At 36.0% G+C, this 22,773-nt stretch overlaps 1 protein-coding gene across 1 annotated transcript in view; it reads left to right on the forward strand.

The window, feature by feature from the left end:
* Window positions 1-22,773, forward strand: part of LOC140161924 (uncharacterized) — a 91,028-nt gene that overhangs the window by 59,276 nt on the left and 8,979 nt on the right. The window contains exons 5-14 of the mRNA XM_072185219.1: window positions 1,883-2,088; window positions 3,374-3,511; window positions 5,311-5,352; window positions 5,613-5,723; window positions 6,221-6,325; window positions 9,221-9,334; window positions 11,044-11,157; window positions 16,379-16,489; window positions 16,917-17,048; window positions 18,660-18,767. Coding sequence (XP_072041320.1) covers window positions 1,883-2,088; window positions 3,374-3,511; window positions 5,311-5,352; window positions 5,613-5,723; window positions 6,221-6,325; window positions 9,221-9,334; window positions 11,044-11,157; window positions 16,379-16,489; window positions 16,917-17,048; window positions 18,660-18,767 — 1,181 coding nt within the window. The remainder of the gene's footprint in view (window positions 1-1,882; window positions 2,089-3,373; window positions 3,512-5,310; window positions 5,353-5,612; window positions 5,724-6,220; window positions 6,326-9,220; window positions 9,335-11,043; window positions 11,158-16,378; window positions 16,490-16,916; window positions 17,049-18,659; window positions 18,768-22,773) is intronic.

Genomic DNA, 22,773 nt, shown 5'->3' on the forward strand with positions numbered 1-22,773 from the left:
GAACTATTCTGTGAAAATATGAGCAATTAGATGAACTTTCACCTGATACCAAAATCTGTATTTTGATGGGGTTAAGTAGATGAATGAGGCTGTCAATCTGGTCACCCATCTTTTATTTAACTTTCGTTCCCATTAGGTGGAGCTAAAAGGCTATAGCTATATACGATAGTTTATAGAATAGACCTACTTTCTTAATTCAAAAATTTAGTTCCGGATTTTTGTGTAATCGTGAATACTACTATACTGCTCCTCACCCTCCTGCTCCTCCTCCTCATCTTCTTCCTCCTCCTCCTGCTCCCCTTCCTCCTGCTCCTCCTCCTGCTCCTCTTCCTCCTCCTCCTCCTCCTCCAAATCAAAAATATTAGGGGCATCCCCATTTTTATGATGTGTTGACAAAGACTTTGCAAATGCAATTTTACACAGAAATGAATGGTAAAAAAATAACATAAAAACAAATAATAAGGGCATCCCTCATCGATTTTTGATAATAATAATAATAATAATACATACATACAATTTATTAAGCGCCTTATATTGCACGCAACCACAAGGCGCTTTACAAGATAATACAAATACAACTCTATAAAATTACAATAAAGTATTTAGCAACAATAAAAATAACACTATTTAGCATGTTTAGCAAAAATGTACAATGGTAAGAAGGTAAAAAAAACCGACAGTTCAAGCGCATACTGTGCATTTTGTTAGGAGTAATCTTGAAAAAAACCGATCACAAAGCGAGCAAAGAACAAAAGAACAAAAAGGCAGTATGAAATTGCACATGACATTAATTGCACTAAAAAAAACACATATTGTCTTACTTCCACATCAAAATGGCTAAAGAACATCTTGAGCAAAAACAAACAGTTCTTATGAAGTAGGTCCAACGTTTAAACATATTTATGTTTAAAAGAATACACAAAACCAAAATAGCAACAATATCAAAAATTTCATTATCTCAGCAAAAACATATCTTTTAAAACACAGTGAACCATCTGTATACAGCGAAAAAACAAAGGAAGGTAAAAGAACGGCATTCCCCGTTATTGTCCATGATAAAAAGTCACAAACGACGTTTAAAAGGTTCGATGAAGAATTAAGTTAAATTAAAAAGGTGTGTTTTGAGACCTTTCTTGAAAGCGCTTTGGCTGGAAATTGCACGTAGTTTGCAGGGTAACTTGTTCCACATAGTAGGTGCTGCCACGGCAAAAGCCCTTTCGCCATAAAACTTAGTTCGGGGAAACTTAGGAGGGCATAGTCGCACCTCTGAAGCCGATCTCAGGGCCCTTCTTGGCTTGTGCTCCTCAACTAGCTCTGCGATGTATGTAGGCGCTGTACCGTGCAGAGCTTTGAATGTAAGCAAGGCAACCTTATACCTGATTCTTTGTTGCACGGGTAGCCAGTGAAGGTCCCTAGAGAACAGGCTTCATACGTTCTTGCTTTTTACACCTAGTAACAAGTCTGGCAGCTGTATTTTGCACCCTTTGTATCTTTGAAATTTCCTTGATTAAGTCCGGACGATATACATTTTATTTCTTTTTACTTGGCCTAATTATAATAACCTATAGGCCTATGACTATTATATTAATAACCTATATGACTATTACCTTATTGTACAGCCCTGGTAGTGTTAAAGTAACCAGTTAGTTGCAGTAGTCGCACTTGTAGAATATTCAATAATCGCACGGAACTCAAAACAATACTCGCATACATGATAGGTCTAGAGTGGTTCTCCGTAATATATAAGGCACATAGGCATACTACTGAACATCCCTTCCACGGAGAAACACGATAATAATTATGAGATTATTTAATTACGGAAATCATTACTACCATTGCTAGGCCTACTAAATACCATTAACAATAATTACCATTATTACAGCCCTGGTAGTGTTGAAGTCACAAGTCGTGGCATATTCAGTGGTGCACCTGAAAGTGATGATGGGCCTCCACTAGGCCCAGACGGAGGCATAGATTTAGACGCTTTAGGACAAGCTATTAAGACTGCTGTGCAGGCACGCTTAGATGATGCTGAGGAAGATGGGGACCTCGATGACATTGGCTTTCAAGGATTTGAAATTTCAGATCGTAAGTATGTTGTATTTTTGTTTCAGGAAGCCCCGCCAGAGCAGTTCTTCTGGGGAGAACCAAACCTGCCTGGTTATCAAATTAATCAATGACAATGTTATCTTTGAATTTGACAGATGCTTATTGATGCAATAATATTATTAAAACATCAAATAGCACAAGTCAAATTCAGTGATAACCTTGTCACTGATTAATTTGATAACCAGGTAAGTTTGGTTCACAGATTTTTCACAATACCCGAAAAATAACTGATGCACGGCCGGGCCTCTTGGAAGAACAGATGATAGGCCTACCATTACAAACATCCACTGATTGCTTTCTTTCTTTCTTATTATATTATATTATATTATATTATATTATATTATACTATATTATTATATTATATTATATTATATTACATTATATTATATTATATTATATTATATTATATTATATTATATTATATTATATTATATTATATTATATTATGTTTTATTATTATATACTGATTTGAATAAAATCTCTCCATTTGGAATAGGCCTATTTCATAGGAAAAACAACGTATATAGGCTAATTTATTTGCTTTCCCGTCGAATATTTAAAATACAATAGCGCCTATACTTTTAGCAGCTGCATGAGCACCGGTGCAATCACTCATTGATACCCATAATGTTTCGCCATGGTGACTGTTTCCGTGTTCTATAAATGTCAGTCTGAATTATAAAAGTCTCAGGGGGTCTTCTTTTTTATGGCATACGGGTATGCGCCACGTTTTTGGATTGAATTTTTAGGAATTTTGGTACGGCGATATCCCCTCAAATGCCAGTTTTCGGACGGTGAGACAAAAAATTCATTTATATAATATTATAAAACATCTATATATATTCATCAAGGTAATATTAAAGGGGCATTTCGTGATCCACAGCCTCATCACCCCCACTTTTCTCAAAAAAAGTTGAGATTTTTATATCACTGGAAACCTCTGGCTACATAATGTTTATGTACAAAATATTTCTTGCAGATTAATTCGTTTTGCAAAGATATCGTGAAATTTGAATTTCGTTCTGGTGCACCAGAACGAAATTACAACGCATTGTCTATGGAGCAGTGTAGCCTACTACACATAATCATGCATAACTCGCAAACGCAAAATCGGAATCAACTGAAATTTTGGGAATAGGCTTTTTTCGTGGATATGTACTGAAAAATGTCATAAAAAGAGGATGCTAGGATCACAAAATCCTCCTTTAATCTATAATATTTTCTTCCATCCATTTATTTATCAATTTCACTGTATAATTTCCAGCTGAAATTAATGTTCAAGATTCTGATGAAAATGATGAGACCTCTCCAAAGATGACCACCGAACCCAGCCAAACAACTGTAAAAACTACAACCACCGAGCAAAAAATGACAACCACCGAGCAAAAAATGACAACCGCAGGTTTGGGAATATTTGTGTTATTTACATATTATTAGTGTGCTCATAGAGGGGAAAGGAGAGAAGAGGAGATCCGGGAAGAGAGGAAAGGAGAAGATAGGAGAGGGGTCATGGGGGGGGATGAGGGTGGGGAAGGGACTGAGATGGGTGGGCAAGGTAGAGTAGGGATGCGAGGAGGAGGGGATGAGAGGAAATATAAGGAAGGGGAGAGCATAAAAGGAAAAGAGAAAAAGAAGGATATAATATAGATATGGAGATGGTGGCGAGAAAGAGACAGATGAAATGTATTTTGATATTTTGTCAATCAACTGTGCTCCTGAAGCACAATTATTTCACACAAACCTCATAATGGCAACTATTTATTATGAATTATAATCTGACGTAAAATTCAGACTTAATACTGCATGCTATTAATACAGACTTGACATTTAATATGGAATATTTTTTCGCAAAATTCCAAGACTGGTTTGGACGGAGTCTGCATAGACCGCACGGGCTAAATATTAATTGGGGTGTGTCGCGGGATGGTGTAAAATAATTGTTTGATAGAAAATGTGCTTTCCATATGTTTACATTATGGTGCTCATAATGTAGCGAATTTGCCTAAAAATGGCGGAATTAGGGAGGCTGAATTTGAGCTTTGTGGGGGGCACAATTTCAGACTTTATGCAACATGGTTCTGTTATTATCAAATTTATAGGAGTTTGAGGTGATATTTCCTAAACTTCGTCAGCAACTGGCATCCCTCATAGCTGAAATACACTTACAATGTACCAAGTTTTTGAACAGGGGAGGAGCTTAAAATTAGGGCTCATAGAAGCTGTACGTACTCAGAAAGTTTGAATGGCCCCCTGGGGTCAAATGTTATAAACTTACGGTACAAAAACAACTGTGTGGATTCCTGGTTGTCCAATGAACTCTCACTGTTTCTTTGTGTACAGTAAGTTTATAACTTTTGGTTCCAGGGGACCATTCAAACTTTCTGAGTGCGTATCACTTTTAAGAGCCATATTTTTTAAAGCTCCTCCCACTCTCAAAACTGGTGGATCACAGGTGCATTTCAGTTCAGACGAACACTTATTGGTATTCAGGTTCAGTAAAATCGCCTCAACCCCCAATGAATTTGATAATATCAGAATAATGTTGCTCAAATTCAGAAATTTTACCCCCACAAAAATCAAATTCAGTCTCCTTAAATCCGCCATTTTAGGCTGATTCAATACATTATGAGCGCCATAATGTAAACTAATGGAAAGGACATTTTCTGTCATACAATTATTTTACACCATCTCCCGACACACCCCAATGAATATTTAGCCCGTGCCGTTTATGCAGACCTCTACCAGACCAGTCTTGGAATTATGCGAAAAAGTATTCCATATTAAATGTCAAGTCTGTATTTTCACAATTAAAGGCCTATTCAGTGATTTGCTCATCCGGATGATCGTAAAAATCAACAAAATTTCAATTCAATTCAATTCAATTTCAGATTTTGGCACATTTGTTAGTGTCATATAGATGTGCTAACATAGCCTGCTAGTCGTTAAGCTGAAAGCTGTGTATTAAAGACATTTTATATTAACCTGTATAAATTTTACCTACATGTATTTGACGTTTTTTGCCAAATTTTTAATTTGAGAAAATACCCTTTTTATGATTTATCCTTCACCTCTATAGGCAATACATACACAATTGTAATTTTTCTTTTACACTTTCGCTGGGATCACTCAATAAGCCTTTAAATCTTTCGATTTTAATTAATGTCGTTATAATTTACAAACTGTTTTTATGTTTCATTTCAGGACCAACTGCTGGATCAGGAGGTCTATCACCATCTCCAGTATGTAAGTGACAGCTAAAAATTTAGTCAAAAATACAATAAATTGTTAATAAAGTATTTTGTTGAATTCAATAACCTCATATAAAATATACTTCACATACACACCGTAGGTATATTTGAGTGTATGTGTGCTAATGGTATTTGCATTATTAACTCAACTCTCTTACTGTGTAATGGTGAAAATCATTACCATTTATATTCATACATCAACCCTCTTTTACCGTGTAATGGTGATACTCACTACCATTTATATTTCTACGTTAGGTACACCATGGACATTTGAGTGTTCTAATGGTAACTGTGTCAAGCCAATTTTATTATGTAATGGTGAAGATGACTGTGGAGATGGATCAGATGAAAGACTGTGTGCAAATTGTAAGTATGAAGTGTTTGTTTTAAACACACTTATTCTCACTATACGTTACCTGTGCCTTAAAAAGAGAGTCAATGTTACTTAACAACTTGAGTTTCCCTGTGAGTCTTCTATCTGTCGTTGAGGCGATCACATTTACAAATTACATAGCCATAGCCATTACGTTATTTGTGCCTTAAACAATGTGTTCATTTTTATTTCATAACTTTTTGATCTCATAGCTCCATGGTTTGGAAAGTTTCCATTCACAAAGTTAAAAAGAGGCTAATATTATAGCAAATATGTATTTTATTTTAGAGCAATAATTAATCTTTTGAAAAACAAATCAACAAGCACAAACAAGTAAACAAATAATTCTTTTGTAATGCATAATTTCTCGACCGGACATCTAAAGAGCCTGGCATCGTTTCCCGCAGGTTCCGATTTTTCTTTCATTCACTTTGTATATTATGCAATTCCATCCAAACAATTTTAAAAGTACACTTTTTCTTGGTGCCAGGTCCCAGTGAGTATATTCGTTGCGGTGATGAATGTGAACCAAATACTGTTGTGTGCGATGGGATTCTACAGTGTGAAAATCTAAGAGACGAAGCTCGATGTATTTGTGAGTATAGAATTGTCTGCTCTTTATACCCTTTGCTTTCTTTATTGCAATATTATACCCTTTTCAGGTAGGCCTACTCTACTTCTCTCACGTGAAGTATACTAATCAAAGATTAAAAATACCGTCAAAAAACATCTGATGGATCAAGCCATAAGAACTGAGCAGAGTTCTTTCATTAGGTATTGATTGGGTTTGATATTTTCCCTTTTGGTCGTAATTTATGTGCAATATATGGGATTTGGGTGTTATTTATTTATTTTTTATGTGCAATATTTTGGGTTTGGGATTTATTTATTTATTTATTTGGTTATGTTGCCTGATCTGCTTATTTCTCCCATTTCATTTTTCTTTAAGGACCCCAATGGATATAAGCCTCAATAAAATAAGCCTCAATTTTATTGAGGCTTATTGGGCTATCCTTGGTACTCGTCTGGTGTTTACTCCATAATCCATATATTTCGTTGCTATATCTGGTATTTCATGCAATTGACCACATCTTGTATGTATTTATAATGTATATTTTTTTATCATATGTGCTGTAATATTTTTATGTGAGTACTGAATACATATGAATGAATGGATGATTGGAAGGACGGAATAAATAAATAAATAAATAAATAAATAAATAATCACCAACACTCCTATTTATGCATTACCCCAAATCATACCCGAGTTGCCATTTATATCAGTGGCCTACCGTGGCCGCTCCTTCCCCGGGGGGGCTGAAGAAAAGCCAATTTTGCCGCCCCTTCCTCAACAGCCCGAAAAGGTTGCCCCAATTTTTTTTACGGTCGTTTGAAAAAGTGAAGAGCAAAAAAAATAAAAGGATTTATAGGCGCTACCACCCCAAAGGCAACACATTTTGATGTATAGTCCTATTTTTTCACATTTTCCGCCCTTTTTCTTTACTTATTCTTTTTGTCGCCCTTCTTCTTCCGCCGCCCTCTTTTTGCCGCCCTACTTCTTCCCCCGCCCCCTTCGATTTTGCCGCCCCTTGCTTTGACCCCGGGGGGCTGGCGCCCCCAAAGGCCCCCCAATATACGCGCATAATTATTTATTTGACAAATGACAATCACGTAAGGAATCAAGCCAGTCTTTCTTATGATTGGTCAAAAGTTTTATCAACTTTTGATTGGTCGCAATTCTCGGGTGACACTTAATGGGTGACGCGCTGTATGTAGTGATCAGCTGGCGTGAGGGTGAGGAATTCGAAAACTTGATTTCAAAAATTTCACAAATGCAGTATTATTATATCATGTATATTCACACAGTTAATGTAAAAAGAGGAAGCAGACATCAATTAGACTAACGATCGCCAACATATGTCTTTCGTGAGGTAGCTTGCACATGGGCCCAAAATTTATGATTGGTAAATCATATTTGGTAAGCTTAAATTTCATGTATTTTTTTAGCCCGACGTTGCACAGCGTCATCATCCTTATATCTTCGTGTCAGGCGCTTAACAAAGTCATTTTGGGTGGGCGCTTATTTTTGACACTGATAAATTGCCAACAATCATCGTCTGATAGTATTTTAGTTACTCACAGTTAGTGAACACTCAAAAAATGAAATACTGGAGACTGCCTGCAAATAAATGTAATTTTGAAGTCAGAATCACCTCAAACTTGGCCTTTGGCTTTGCAGGTGGTTATTGTAAAGTATTTTTTAATATCTATACATCTATCCACTATGAAATAACATCATTATTTAATTTTGGTGCACATTTTGGATACTTTTAATGCTCAATTTCCCACATGCATGCATGTATAGTCACTCGACATGCTCAACAGGTAAGCTTGAAGTATTTTGATAACATTGGATGGGCGATTAATAATTTCACATTGTTTTTGTTGTAAAGTTGCAGGGTGGCGCTTACAGGGGCATGGGCCAGTGTCCGAATTAAGAAAATAAAAGGGGTTGTCCCACGGACAACCAGGTTGTAATTTCTGGTTGTCCACCAAAGTTTTTGGTTGTTCGTAAGCATGAAGTGGAGTGAGTGTAGTCAATTTATGAACAATTAGGCTACTCTTAAATATTTAAAAATTTATCAGTTGTGTCAGGTTTGAGCAAAATAACATGCTGAAAAAGTGACTTTTGGCTGTATATCTTTGGTTGTCCACCGGTACATGGATCGAATCCATGGGTTCCTACAGTCACCCATGGAAAACAGGGTACTGAAAAACACTACACAATGTCCACATATCAGCCATGGTTGGTTTTGTTTACATTGCATTAATTCCCTCAGAACAGGCAATACAGATTCCAGACAGATAAAACTTACCTAATATCAGTTTTAGTTGCCCTTTCATAACTCCAAATTGACAAGACATTAAATTCTATTTGCTCATTTTCATACCAGAATCAAGGAAAACATGGTTTTGTTATTACAAAATAACAGGAAAATCATACAGTTCATTTCTGGTCAATTGCAGCAGGCCACTTGAGATAATCAATATTGGTACTTGAATGTTATGGTTGGTTGGTTGGTCAGTGACTTCTGCTCATTGTAAGACTGACAGTAGCTGACAGTGTTGTAAACTTGATTGCATAACATTAAGATTGTCAACTTATATCCTTTGTATTTGAGTTGTCAAATTTATGGATTAGTTACTGTCAAATGAAGTAAACAGTATTTAATGTCAACAAAACATGCTGCTGCAGAACTCTATGCCTGTGTGTGTGTGTCTGAGGGCCGATGACTGGGCCGATGACACACATTCGATGGGTGTAGTCCACCGGACAACTATAGCATTATTTTCAGTTGTCCAGTGCATGTTTTGGTTGTCCTGGGTGAATGGACAACCACAATTTCGAACACTGGCATGGGCGGTTAAATGGAACGAATATGGTAATAGAAAACACCACCTTTAATAAATATTAATGTTGACATTTCAGGTCCTGCGGATGGTGATTATGAGGCGTGTCTGACAGGTGTATGCATTCCAAATAGTTGGCGATGTGATTATTTTGATGACTGTGGTGACAGCAGTGATGAAGCTAACTGTACATGTAAGTGTTGTGTGTGTCGGGTGTGTTTGTTATTGAAGAGATTCATCAGGAATACAGTAATCAGATTTCAAAGTTTTCATAGTAAAAATTCCAAGAAAAAACTCATGTTTTCCATACAGTTTCGGCAATCCAGTCTGTTGCCTTTCTCAATGGTATGCCAGTTGATCCTTTGTTGGATGGTATGACGTCATCGGGAGATGATGACGCCCTCAAGATCAATTAGTCATAGACGTGACTCAGTTGGAAGACCCCCTCGTCGCTGTTCATTAGACTCTCTTTCATGCTTGGTCGTGATTTCCTCCGGATCCAGATAGACTCCCTTATCCATCTGGTGTTTCTCGTGTCGTCCGTAGCTAGAATTTTTGGATTGTCCCAGTTAATAAGATGGTTTTCTTTACTGGCATGTTCTGCAATTGAGGATTTCATTTCAATTGTCTGTGGATCCTTGTTCGTGTTTGTGTTTCTAAACACAGGCAGTATGGAATTTTTATGTGACAGTGGATGCACAGTGACCACAGAGTACTTGAAATATATTTTGACAAGCTGCAAAACCTTATTCATGTGTAGGGGAAATTTGTACTGAAGGGTGATTTTTGTCAAAAAACAGAGCTATTTCTTTAGAATTTTCTGTAAAAACTGACCCCATTTTGACCAAACATAAATTTTAAAAACATGGACTTTTAATACGTAAGGATTTCAGTGAAAAACCTACCCCAATTTGGGTGGCATGTCACTTCGAACATGGCATATAACTGTCCCCTCCCCAGGCCACAGATGTCCATGCTTGTTTGACAGTGTTCTTTCATCAAATAAAACCCTCATTCATTACCAGTGTTCGAAATATGCCTCAAAAAGTTACAGGCCAGCCGGGCTTGATCTTAAAAAGTTATTGGCCAGCCGGGCCGGCAACTAGATGCCAGTCAGAAAAGTTACCGGCCAGGCCAAAAAGTTACAGGCCAATGGCCGGCTGTTCATTACTGATTGAACAACTCTTCCTATGCCTTTATACAGGAGTCAAGCATTGTTAATCGGCAATGAATCCATCGCGTTACGGATGAGCACATAAAATTCGTCATGCCTGGAACATATGCGTAAACATGAACTCTCTTATGTTGGTGGTAGAAGCTAAATATTACCGCTTTATTCTTTAGTTTTATTGCTGAAATCAATAGAGAAATACCGCAATCTTCTTGTAAGGTTGAGTGACAATGACAAATGGACATTCCGAATGAAAGAATCATGTGAATTAGACATCTTTAGCTTGTTTCGTTGTTGGAAGGGATTCAATCATGTTTCACCGTTGTTCGAGGTTTACTCGCAAAGTAAACCACTCAGACGACCTGGACGCATCGTTCTTAATCGGTGATGAACAATGGTGAAACATGATTGAATCCCTAATAGACTTACAATGGGCTATTCCATTTAAAACCCACCCTCCCCCTGTGGAAGATTTAGCTCAAGTCTCCCACAGAGGGAGTATGAGTTTTGAACAGAATAGACAATTGGGTAACTTCATTTGAAATACTCACTCCAGTTGTGGAAGATGTAGGTAAAGTCATAATACAGGGGAAGTTTGGGTTTCAAAATTAACCCTGGCCAATTACATGTGAAAAACATATTCCCCCTGTGGAAGATATTTCTAAAATCTTCCACAGGGGTAGTGTGGATTTTAATTGGAATAGCCCAATTTCTGTGCTTCATTTATTCAGGTTTGTCAGATGACTTTCAGTGTGGTGATGGAGTCTGCATTCCTGGGAGTTGGGAATGTGATGGAGAACGAGACTGCTCAGATGGGAGTGATGAAGAGAGCTGTGTCAATCAATGTAAGTCAAAGCTGCAGTTCAGAAAAGCCGCAGAAAAACATCTGACCTACTAACCCTACCTCAGAAACAGTGGTGAAGGACAAACATATCTTGTTTTCTTAAAGGTGGTCTTAACCCTGGAATTACAGAAATATTTGGGCCTCATAACTGCTAAATTGTTGGTCTAAAGTATATAAATGTATACATATTTAGAATGGCAAAGACTTGATAAGTTAATCTGTAAGGTCAAATCTACCAAAAAACGTTTCAAAACGTAAAAAGGGGCCAAAGTTTAAAAAATCTTTCCTGTGTGGCTTTTCACCCTTTTTTAAACTTGGTCCCATTCAGTATAGTAGTAATTTCTACAATTAGGTTTAATTAAGACTGTTCAAAAGCATAGGCTATGTATTATCAAAATCATTTGAAGGTTTATGTTTTATTATATTGCGTGTTCATAGAGAGTAGTAAAGTATTATATATACTTAGCAAATTGACTGTCTGTCAACTTGCATAGGCCCTACATCTGTACATGAGGCGCAGAATCACACAAGACGATGAAGAATTTAACAAAGTGAGTATTTGCTACTTTTGCTTAAATCAAAATACATTATAACGTCTTTACGGAAAAACTTCAATCACGCATCGAACATTAATTCATTTACTCTACAAAATGAACAATGACAACTAAGAAAACAAACAAGTAGCCTAAAGATGACTTCATATGGGTCTTTAGAAACTTTCATAAATGGGACCAAGTTTAAAAAAGGGTGAAAAGCCACACAGGAAAGATTTTTAAACTTTGGCCCCTTTTTACGTTTTGAAACGTTTTTTGGTAGATATTAATTCTTTTTTTGAAGTAAAAAAATATTGCGCAGTAAATGGGTTCTTTGTAGCCATGCGAGGCGAACTAGTTGGATATCCATATTTCGCGGTTAATGGTTCTTTTGTAGCCCTATGGGCAAACTAGTTGGATATCCATATTTCGGGATGAGTGGTTTTTTGAAGCTTCGAGGGGCAAACTAGTTGGATATCCATATTTCGCGGTTTGTGGTTCTTTTTAACACTGCGGGGCAAACTGGTTCGACATCCTCATTTCGCGGTTAGTGGTTTTGACGACCCGTAACCACCCCAATCAGCTGCATGGGGTAAGAATTATTAAAAAAATTAATAGCTGAACCCAATAGTTCAGCGAGGGACTGGAAACGACATATTGATGACTATATATAGAGTGTATGCAATAAACCCAAGCAGAACGAGAGCTGCTAAGTAACCGTTATCCATAACCATAAACACATGCATGATCAGACGAGTGTTCAATTTCCTCATAGCTTCCCACGTTGTACACACGTCAGTCGAATTTGGCGGTGTTGGTTTGTTAGCCCTCCAAGCTATAACATCGTTCACTTTTTGTTGAACTTTGTATGTGGGCCTCACTGTAATAACATAAAGATCAGTCTGATCAGTGTGATATCATTTCAAGAGGTCACTTCACATGATTAAGCTAAACAGCCTAATTCGGCCCTGATTTGGTAAAATGATCTAACTTGAAATTAAAATCGCTGTTTCGAAAAAAGAGCTTTAAAGTTTGAACACTTGACGTTTTTCTTTTGAATAAAATAAATTATTAAACAGATCTAATGTCTTAGAAAATATATAAAGTCACTGGCCTTCTCCAAACCTCAGGTTCAGATCACTAGCGTTGGTTGAAGGAACAACATACAATCAATCAATCAATCAATTTATTTCATCCATTCATATACATACTATATGCCATTACGGCACCCTTGCTGGCCCTGATAGCATCGGACTTAATGTCCAATTTTCTGCATTAAAACTTTAATTTCCTTTTGGTCACGCCCTGCCCATTTGGTAGATCTTCATTCTCTCCATTATAGCAGTTTTTTGTATTAATTTCTTTCTCTCTTTCTTTCTTTCTTTCTTTCTCCCCTTCTTTCTTTCTCTCTTTCTTTCTTACCTCCTTTCTTTCGTTTTTCTTTCTTTCTATCATAGGCCTACTTTCATTATTCCTTTCCTTTTTAGTTCTTTTTCTTTTCTTTATTTCTTTCTTCTCTTTTCATTTTCCTTCCTTGCTTTTTTTCCTTTCTTTCATTCTTTCTTTCTTCCTTCCTTTCTTTCTCTCCTTCTTTCTTTCTTTCTTCCTCTTTTTTCTTTCTTATTTTCTTTCTTTCTTTCATAGGCCTACTTTCATTCTTTCCTTTCCCTTTTCCTTTCTTTATTTCTTTCTTCTCATTTCTTTTTCCTTCCTTTCTTTCTTTCCTCCTTTCTTTTTTTCTTTCTTTCTATTTTCTCTTTTTTGTTCATTCTTTACTTTCTTCCTTTTTTTATCAGCCTCTCTTCCTCTTTCTTTGCATTTCATTTAATATCTAGAGTTTTTCTGCGACTGCTTTCGCTCGCGCTGCTTTAATTTGCGTGTTGCGCCATTTCTAGTACGCACCTTTTAACATCGCGTTTCTCATTTTTATTTTCCGCGCTCGCAGACATTCTCTATTTTGCTTACTTTGATAAAGTACTTTTGTACGAAACGTCAGTGTATAATTTTATATTAAAACATCGTTGAACAACACCAAGTTCCAAAGGTTAATGAACGAGAATGAAAAGAACATATTAACTTTATCATGTTTGTCTCCTTATGCATGAGTGTGTATATTTATGGCCTTTACAATATTTCCTTATGTTCTTGTTAGGTATGGCCTGGGTATTATTAAAATAAAAAATAGTTATATTAAATGAAATCCTGGCATAAATAAATCGTCTTCATTCAATTGTGCTCTCTCTAAAGCAAGTAGAAATAGCTTGTACACTTTCAACATGGGAACACGTTTTGGCGTATCTATAATTAGTAAAATAAAAGATGTAGCTCAGCGGCCAGCCAACAAAAAGAAAATGTCTATAGTAGGCCCTTAGCTGGCCCTATACGTGAAACAAGATTTTCTTTCTGAATTGGCCGTATTTTACGCGTAAGAAAATCAATCGCATTATCGTGTTCACTCAAAAATTTAGAAAATAAATGGGTACTTCTGGGTTGGGTATCTATAGATTGTATAGAATTTAAGTATGATATATTTTCGATGGTAAATATATTTCACTTTCAAAGTTTGTAGTTTTCAGAATTGCAATTTCTGAATATTATATAAAAAGCACTAATAAGACTATAAATGTAAGAGTATGGGATCATTTTGAATGTTAATAAATGCGAATCGCCGGCGGTAGACACCTGCAAGATCAGGGATTGCCGCGATTCTTGCAGTAGCTTTTATGAATAGAATACAATAGTGGATACAATAGCGGATACAATAGCGGAACAATAGAGCTCTCTTACGGGCAAATAAACCTTGTCGCGTTTTGCTAAATTTCACTTCTTCTTTTCATGAACTAACCGTTATTTTTTAAACTTGTGGCAAAACTTCGACCGAAGTTTTTAATTTGGGCAAAATGCTTATTTTTGGAAAAAAATAAAAAACAACACTTTTTTGGTCCAAATTTTTTCGGACCATGTAACCAAAAATTTGTTTTATTAATTTTTAATAACTACATAAAAATATCTAGGACCTGTTTTTTTATTTTTTTAAATTCTGACCAACTTTGAGAAATTTACACCAAAAATGGTTGAAATTTGGCCAAAATATAGCATTTTTCAACCATTTTTAGTGTATGAGAAACTGGGTTACTGGTAGTGCTGTGGTCGACATGCCTTATGTTGACATAATGTCGACGTCGGCACGTATCCCGACATGTCGACATCAAAAAAAAATTCTAAAAAAAAAAAAAAAAAAAAAAAAAAAAATAAATTTTTAAATTTTCAAAAAATATTTTTGGCCAGAAAAGCAAGTTATAGGCCCAAAATTACTTGTTATTCAAGGTTGGAAACCAGAGAAATACTGCTACTAAAAAAAAAAAATGCCAACATTTTTTTACAAAGTTGGATAAATTTGTATATTTTGATTACCTTTGCTTCTATTGAACAGTCAGGGACACATTGAATTAGTATGCATTGCTAGCTGTTCAATAGAAGCAAAAGTAATTAAAATATACAACTGTATACAAATTTAAAAAAAAAAATTGGCATTTTTATTATTTTTTTAAAGAATTTTTTTTTTATGTCGACATACTGTCGACGCCGGTATACTGAATTATATCGACATGTCAACATTAAAAAACGGTGCCGACCACAGCACTAGTTACTGGGTCATGTAGCATATTTGAGATTTCATTAACCAACAGTGCTCCTGGAGCATAAATGGAAAACATTTATTTACTAACATTATAGAGCAGCTATTTATTATAATTAAAAACTGAAACTGAAACATCACTTTGCAATTGTATCCATAATATTCTGTGTCCGATTTCAACTTTGCAAATCTTTACCAAAAATGATGAAGTAATAATATTACTTCATCATTTTGGTAAAAAAATAATGAGGTAGAATGAAGGAAATCACACTGGACATATTGGTTATCGAATGTGGAGCTCTATGTGTGATGTAATGATGAAGTAATATAAGTAATTTTAGTCAGGAAAGCGTTTTGTCCATTTTAAACCAAAATAATGAGGTAAAATGAAAGAAACCATGACATCTTGGCCATTGTCTATGTGGAACATTAGGTGTGAATTAATGCTGTCGTCTCAGGTAAATACAGCATTAATTCAAGATTGCTGTTTTTACCTGACAGACACACAAAATTTGGCTGGTTGGGACATGTGTAGACATTACAAATATGCCAAAAAATTAGGTTTAAAAAATAATTTCATGTTAAAAGATCTGTCACCATATGGCTTTAATATTTTTCTTTGTATTTATAACCATTAACCGTAAATTATATTATCGGTAATTAAGGGCATTTTGTGATCCAGAGCCTCATCCTCCACTTTTCTCAAAAAAAGTCAAGATTATTATCCCACTGGAAACCTCAGGCTACATAATGTTTATGTACAATTTTAAATTTAGATTTAAATCCAAATTTAAATTATATGGATTACAACACTAGCATATGTAACAGTGTAATACACATAATCATGCATAACTCGCAAAATCGGAATCAACTGAAATTCTGGCAATTAACTAAAGAAGCAAAATTACAAAATTGTACTCCATAGAGACTGCAAAAGGAATTCCAACATGGACTGTGAAACTGAGTCAGTTATGTAATAATTCAATGATTTTGTCTGATTTTACACCATTTTTTTTTTCATGTTTTAACCATGCATGTTTTTCATGTTTCAGGTTTGTTTGAAGATGAATTACCTTGTGAAAATGGGGAATGTATCCCACCTACATGGTTTTGTGACGGTGAGATTGACTGCACTGATGCCAGCGATGAATTCTGCCCAGAATGTAAGGAATAATTTGGTTATCAAATGAAGAGTTTAGTTTCAAAACCCCTTACATCCACTTGAGCAATTTTGAGAACACATCAAAAAATCATCAAAAAAGTCACTGATATAAGGGGGTTTTCAACAAAAGCAGTTTTTGGTGGGATGCTCATCCTACCCTGCTCAAGTGGATGTAAGGGGTTTTGAAACTAAGCTCTTCAAATGAAGATATCATTATCTATACAGTTGATCCCTACAAAACACAAGATTTTCCCCCCTCCCACCCAATGATAATGTATATTTGGGACCGCTTCCAAAGAATATGGTAGCCGCTTAAGTTCATACAATATACGGGTGAAAACAGATGTACACCAACGCACCCCAACGCAAAAATAATAAAACAAACAAAAATTTAATCGCTGAAAATGTATTCTTTGTCATTCTGTTAGGTCCAGAGGGTAGCCTAGAATGTGTAAGTTCTTCTGGTCTGTCAGATGGCATGTTGTGTCTTCCTAGTCTACATATATGTGATGGCGTAGAAGACTGTGAGGGCGGTATTGATGAAGCTGGCTGCCAAGGATGTAAGTGATATATATATATATTTGTAAAAAAATGAGAAAACAAGTAGGACATCGTGCCATGACTCACAGCAGCTAAAGGGAGTATCCCATTATGCTTTGCGGTACCATAATAGAACTAAATATGTCATAGTACACAAAATCCCTCACTTCAACTTACAATTACTCGCTTAAATCAGGGAAGTTTAGACTTTTGTTTGAAAAAGTACGACCCCTGAAGTATTGTGAATTTAATATCCATAGCTCTCAATATCTAAGTGGCTCTTGTTAATATTTTGTATACATTTGCTATGGAGCATGCAGATGTACTGCAATGCATGATGGGATACTCCTTTAAGCTGCTGTGGTCATGACTAGACATTGTGTACAGAGCTCAGAAGTCATGGAATTTCAAAATTGGCAAAAGTCATAGAAAATTTGAAGTCATGGAATTGTGATTTTGGTATTGAAGTTGGCCACATATTTGTGACATGATCAAGGGGAATGAGTCGGATGTCGCTAATATTGTTTTTGAGATGGCAAAAACTGTGTTCAAATTCTTTATTTTTTTATTTTTTTCAGCCATTGGTAAATTACTCATAACTCGGTAACCAGATGTCCGATTTTGATGGGGTCAAAATGTAGCATTTGTAAACTGGCAGAAAATGATGTAAAAAACTGCTAATTGAAAATTGCCGACATGTGGCTCATTCCCCTTGATCATGTCACATTTCTTTCTAAGGTGTGTGTTTTGGAGAATCCAATGAAGGGTAAAACATCAGGGAATATGTATTATGTCAAATGTAAATTCCATAATTAAATGTCATAGGAAAAGTGAAATTTACCTGAAAACCTACAGGGTACTACCAGCCAAATTGACGACATCTAAGAACTATTTTGATTGGTTACAAATAGGGTTATATCATGTATTGAGCCAATCAAAGATTTCAGAATAGTCAGTAGGATTAAGGTTGGAATTGCTAAGAGATCTAAAAGCTCTAGTTTGATTGGTTACTTAACCCTAACACTGAACCCTGCTTTTTGTTATCGGAAGATTGCATCATCGCAGACCCTGGGATTCATGCATGTGCAGTGGTTTTCATTGTGATCTTTTGTGGTATCTATGGCCTGGGTGTTAGGGTTAATTACATTAACCAATCAGTGACTCTGTAAGAAGAGGTGTAGTGCACATGGGCAGTGGCATAGCCAGGATTTTTCAACCTAGGGGCACAACTTGTAAATGTATCGTGAAATATTTTTTACCGGACGGAAGTTGTGATTTGTTGACCCAAATTTTTTTTGCATGATTTGAAAAACTGAAGAGCAAAAAAAAAAAAAAAAAAGGATAATAGGCGATACCAACATAAAAACACACAATTTTTATGTAAAATTCAATTTCATTCACAATTTTTCATCATTTTTTTGATAATTCTCCCCTTTTTCTGTCACCCTGGGTGAATAATAGCCTATTGTTAACCAACACCTTTTTTCACTAACACCTTCCGTCTACCGACGGCCTTACATGAACCGACGGCCATGACGAGCAGGGGGGGCACTGGCCCCCCCACTGGCTACACCACTGCACATGGGGTCAAATAATCTTTTGATTTACATATTTATCATAATTGTTTACAGGTAGAGAAGGTTTACTAGACTGTGGAGATGGGACATGCGCAGAACTCTCAGAAAAATGTGATGGTGTTTCAAATTGCAATGACGGCAGTGATGAAACTGATTGTGTGTGTATGTATTCCCATCACAAGGCTTGGAAATTTGTTAAATAATGATCTTGGGGTAACCCACACCAGAAATTCCAATCCGGGAAAGGCTGGTACCCCCAGAACCTGCCCGAATATCCTAGCCTTAGTTACAATCCAAAGAAAAATATACAAAATATGATATGTCGGTAGAAAGCAGAATAATTACTGAACACAATGGCTTTGAACCCATTTAAATATACATCCAAAGATATGCTGATATACTTCCCAGTTGGTCTACTTTTCCCTATACTTATCACTGATCAGTACCCTCTTGACTGTTGGGTTGCCAATAAATCTTATTCGGAATCGCATGTCAAATATTCGAAAAGTCACCCAAATTTTCACTTAACCATTGGTTTCTATGGGACAGGAAACTATACTCAAGTCAAAGGAGCCAATATTGAAAGTTGCCAATTTTTTTTCTTAATCATTGGTTTTATGGGACAATAAATGTTTGGAAGTCACAGGGAAAATCTTCAAAAGTAGCCTAATTGGGCTGCAAAATTGTGGCTTTGGCAACCCTGCCTCTTGAATTGCCTATGGCTCATTAGCCTGAATCCTTCTGGCCTCTAATGGTGGTGCCTTTTTTTTACCCACAATCCTTCACGTTGCCTTATTCGAGGCCTGAATTCCAAACACGAAAAAAAACAGGGCGCTCCAAGCCCAGATTTTGGGCTTGAGTTTGCATGCAGTATGCACTTGTTTATATAGCGTAGTCTCTAACACCGCCAGTTTTATTCCGCTCATGGCGCCAAACTACATGGCGGCTCAGGAGACTATATCATGAATAAGTAATGAGCTTACGTCATGACTTGCATATTGTCGAAGTCTGAACAATCATGTTATCTGCCAGCGGGTAGCGGTACTGAGACAGTAGGCCTAGGCTGAGCCTACTTTATAGATTTTGGAAAGCAACAGCCGAGTTTGAATGGTTTCGTTATTTATTCACTTTCATTGCCAGAATCATTATTGTTCCAAGTTATTCTTTAATATTCTTCTTCGTATCATTATTATTATTGTTTTGGCACAGAAACACGTTTTTCATTTAAAAACTGTTTATAGGGCTATTGTGGAGTTTTAATAAATTCTTAACACATTTTCATGACCTTTATAGGTCTATATTAAATCAGACGATTCGAATGTTCTTAGGAAGTGTTCATAAATACCTTGGGGTGGAAAATATAGGGGATCAAATACATTTTGGGTCTGAAAAAGGGGGAACAAAAATTCAGTTCTTAATAGAGGGATCAAAATATCAAGAAAGTTTGCGCACTTCACACTTTGGGTGTAAAACTTGCTTAAAGGAGTGTTTCGTGATCCTAGCATCCTCTTTTTATGACATTTTTCAGTACATATCCACGAAAAAAGCCTATTCCCAAAATTTCAGTTGATTCCGATTTTGCGTTTGCGAGTTATGCATGATTATGTGTATTACACTGCTCCATAGACAATGCGTTGTAATTTCGTTCTGGTGCACCAGAACGAAATTCAAATTTCACGAGTTTGCAAAAGCGAATTAATCTGCAAGAAATATTTTGTACATAAACATTATGTAGCCAGAGGTTTCCAGTGATATAAAAATCTCAACTTTTTTTTGAGAAAAGTGGGGATGAGGCTGTGGATCACGAAATGCCCCTTTAAGATGATGAGTGGTGTCCTCGAACTACAACAGCACGCCAACCCCTTCTGTCCTGCATGGCCGTTCCCAAATCCATAACATCCAGTACAGTGTCCTGTTTCAATACATCCACGTATATGTTAGAGGGGGTCTACCAGGTTTTCTGTTTCCATGTTTTGGTCTCCAATGGATCAGCTTAGCTACAGGTTCATTTTTGCTTCTGTATGCGTGCCCAGCAAAACGTGTCCTCCTCTCTCTGATCTTCTGTGAAAGTTTTGGTAGGTCACCATATACATGTAGCTCTTTGTTCGTGATGTGCTGTTTCCAATTGATGTTGTATACTGATCTAAGCATTTCTTTACATAGTCTGGGTGTAAAACACTAACGGTAATTTTTGGCTAATGAGTTCTTTTTAGGATATGAAGGGGGGGGCATAAAAAAGTTTAGACCATAAAAGGGAAATAAAAATACATAAATAAATAAATCCACGCTTTTTTAGGGGTATCAACATTTTTGATGTCCGAGGTTCCAACTTTTCCAACACCCCCACCCACCAAAGTATTTATGAACCCTCCCTTTTAACAGTTTTTTTAACCAAAACGAAACTGTTTATATGAAAATGATTATTTTTGTACAAAAAAAGGCATACCAGAAAGCACACAAATGTTTAATTGCTGGTATGTCTTTTTTTTGTACAAGCAGTGAATGTGAACGCATCACAAAAGAAACGAATTAATATTTTGACTAGATGCCTGATTTTGATGGAAACCGTTTATTCAGTTGCTTGCTCAAAATATTTACATTCATTTGATGAAAAATCGCGTTTAATTATACAAAATCTTATATTTACAAGTTTATAGGGTTTTTTTAATCATGTTTGATTCCCTCTTCAGGGGATACTGTCTACACCCTGGCCAATTTTGTGCCTATTTTTGCATTTTCTCAAAATTATTAGCATATTGGTGACAAGATATGTATATTATAGAGGCAAGGACTACAATTACTGCACTAAAAATTCAGGAACTCAAGGAAAGTAGTTATTGACTTATTGATCAAATATTGGTTTTCCCTCATTTTTGACTGTTACTCCACAACTGTTGTCTGTGTTCAGTGTGTTGAAATAAAATTTTCAGTGCAGTAGTTGTAGCCCTTGCCCCTATAATATACATATCTTACTTGTCACCAATGCGCTAGTTGAGAAAAATGCAAAATATAGGCACAAAATTGGACAGGGGGTGTAGTACCCCCTTAAACTGAAAAAATTATCACCCACAAATACACCCAATATTGATACCAGTAAGTCCCTAAAGGACTCGCCAAAAAAAGAAAACAAGCACACAGATACTGGTACATGATACTTCTTTTCATTTTATTTTTCTATCACATGACTGACATGGTGCACAAAGCACACACAAAAAAGGATTACAACTTGATATGGTCAATATGATTCAAACAAGCATCAATTTATTTTAAAATTTAATTGGAAAAATACACTAAGAAAATTTTAAACAAAAATCAATAAAAATTAGAGGAAAAAACACTGCTTTTAACATGAAATAACTGGTATTCAGATTACTCAGTTACCTTATTTTTGAAAGATGCTAGTAAATAAACTGAGCTCAAAAAGAAACTTATAATTTTTACAACTTGTGAATCACAAGATCATATCTTAAAATACTGTCAATCAAAATGAACCAAAATTACACACAGGATTACCTTAATACTCTACTCAAAACACATGTCAGTAACCAAGCAGTTGTCCAACTGACACAACAGCAAAATGTACTGTCATGGGACAGCTTCCTGGACTTCCTTCACTTTCACAGCCCAACATTTGGCACCCAGGACAAAATATCTGTGAGAATGCACACAAGATCCTTGCACAGATGATAAAATGGTGCTGCTTTCTGCTTTTCATACACTTTTTTCATGAAACAGGGCTGGGCTGTGAATGTGGTCCAGGAAGCTGTCCCATGTCAGTGCATTTTGCTGTTGTGTCAGTTGGATAACTGCTTGGTTACTGACATGTGTTAAGAGTAGAGTATTGAAGTAAATCTGTGTGTAATTTTGGTTCAATTTGATGGACAGGATTTCAAGATATGACCCTGTGAAAAATTATAAGTTTATTTTTGAGCTCAGTTTACATCTATAAATTGAATTTATTGATACAGGAGATAATTTTTTGAGACAGGCTGTAGAACAAAATAATGTCTAAGGCCATCTTAATTAAATCTGGTGTCTCAAAGTTACCGCGCGCGTTAGTAAAATCGTGTGCGTAGTCCTCTTTGAAAATCAAGAAATTTATTTTTTTTATCTCTTTTTATTTTTTTTAAACAAAAAGGCGAAAATAAAACTCAAAATTCAGTATTTG

This window comes from Amphiura filiformis, chromosome 10 (genome assembly GCF_039555335.1).
Source record: "Amphiura filiformis chromosome 10, Afil_fr2py, whole genome shotgun sequence".
NCBI lineage: Eukaryota > Metazoa > Echinodermata > Ophiuroidea > Amphilepidida > Amphiuridae > Amphiura > Amphiura filiformis.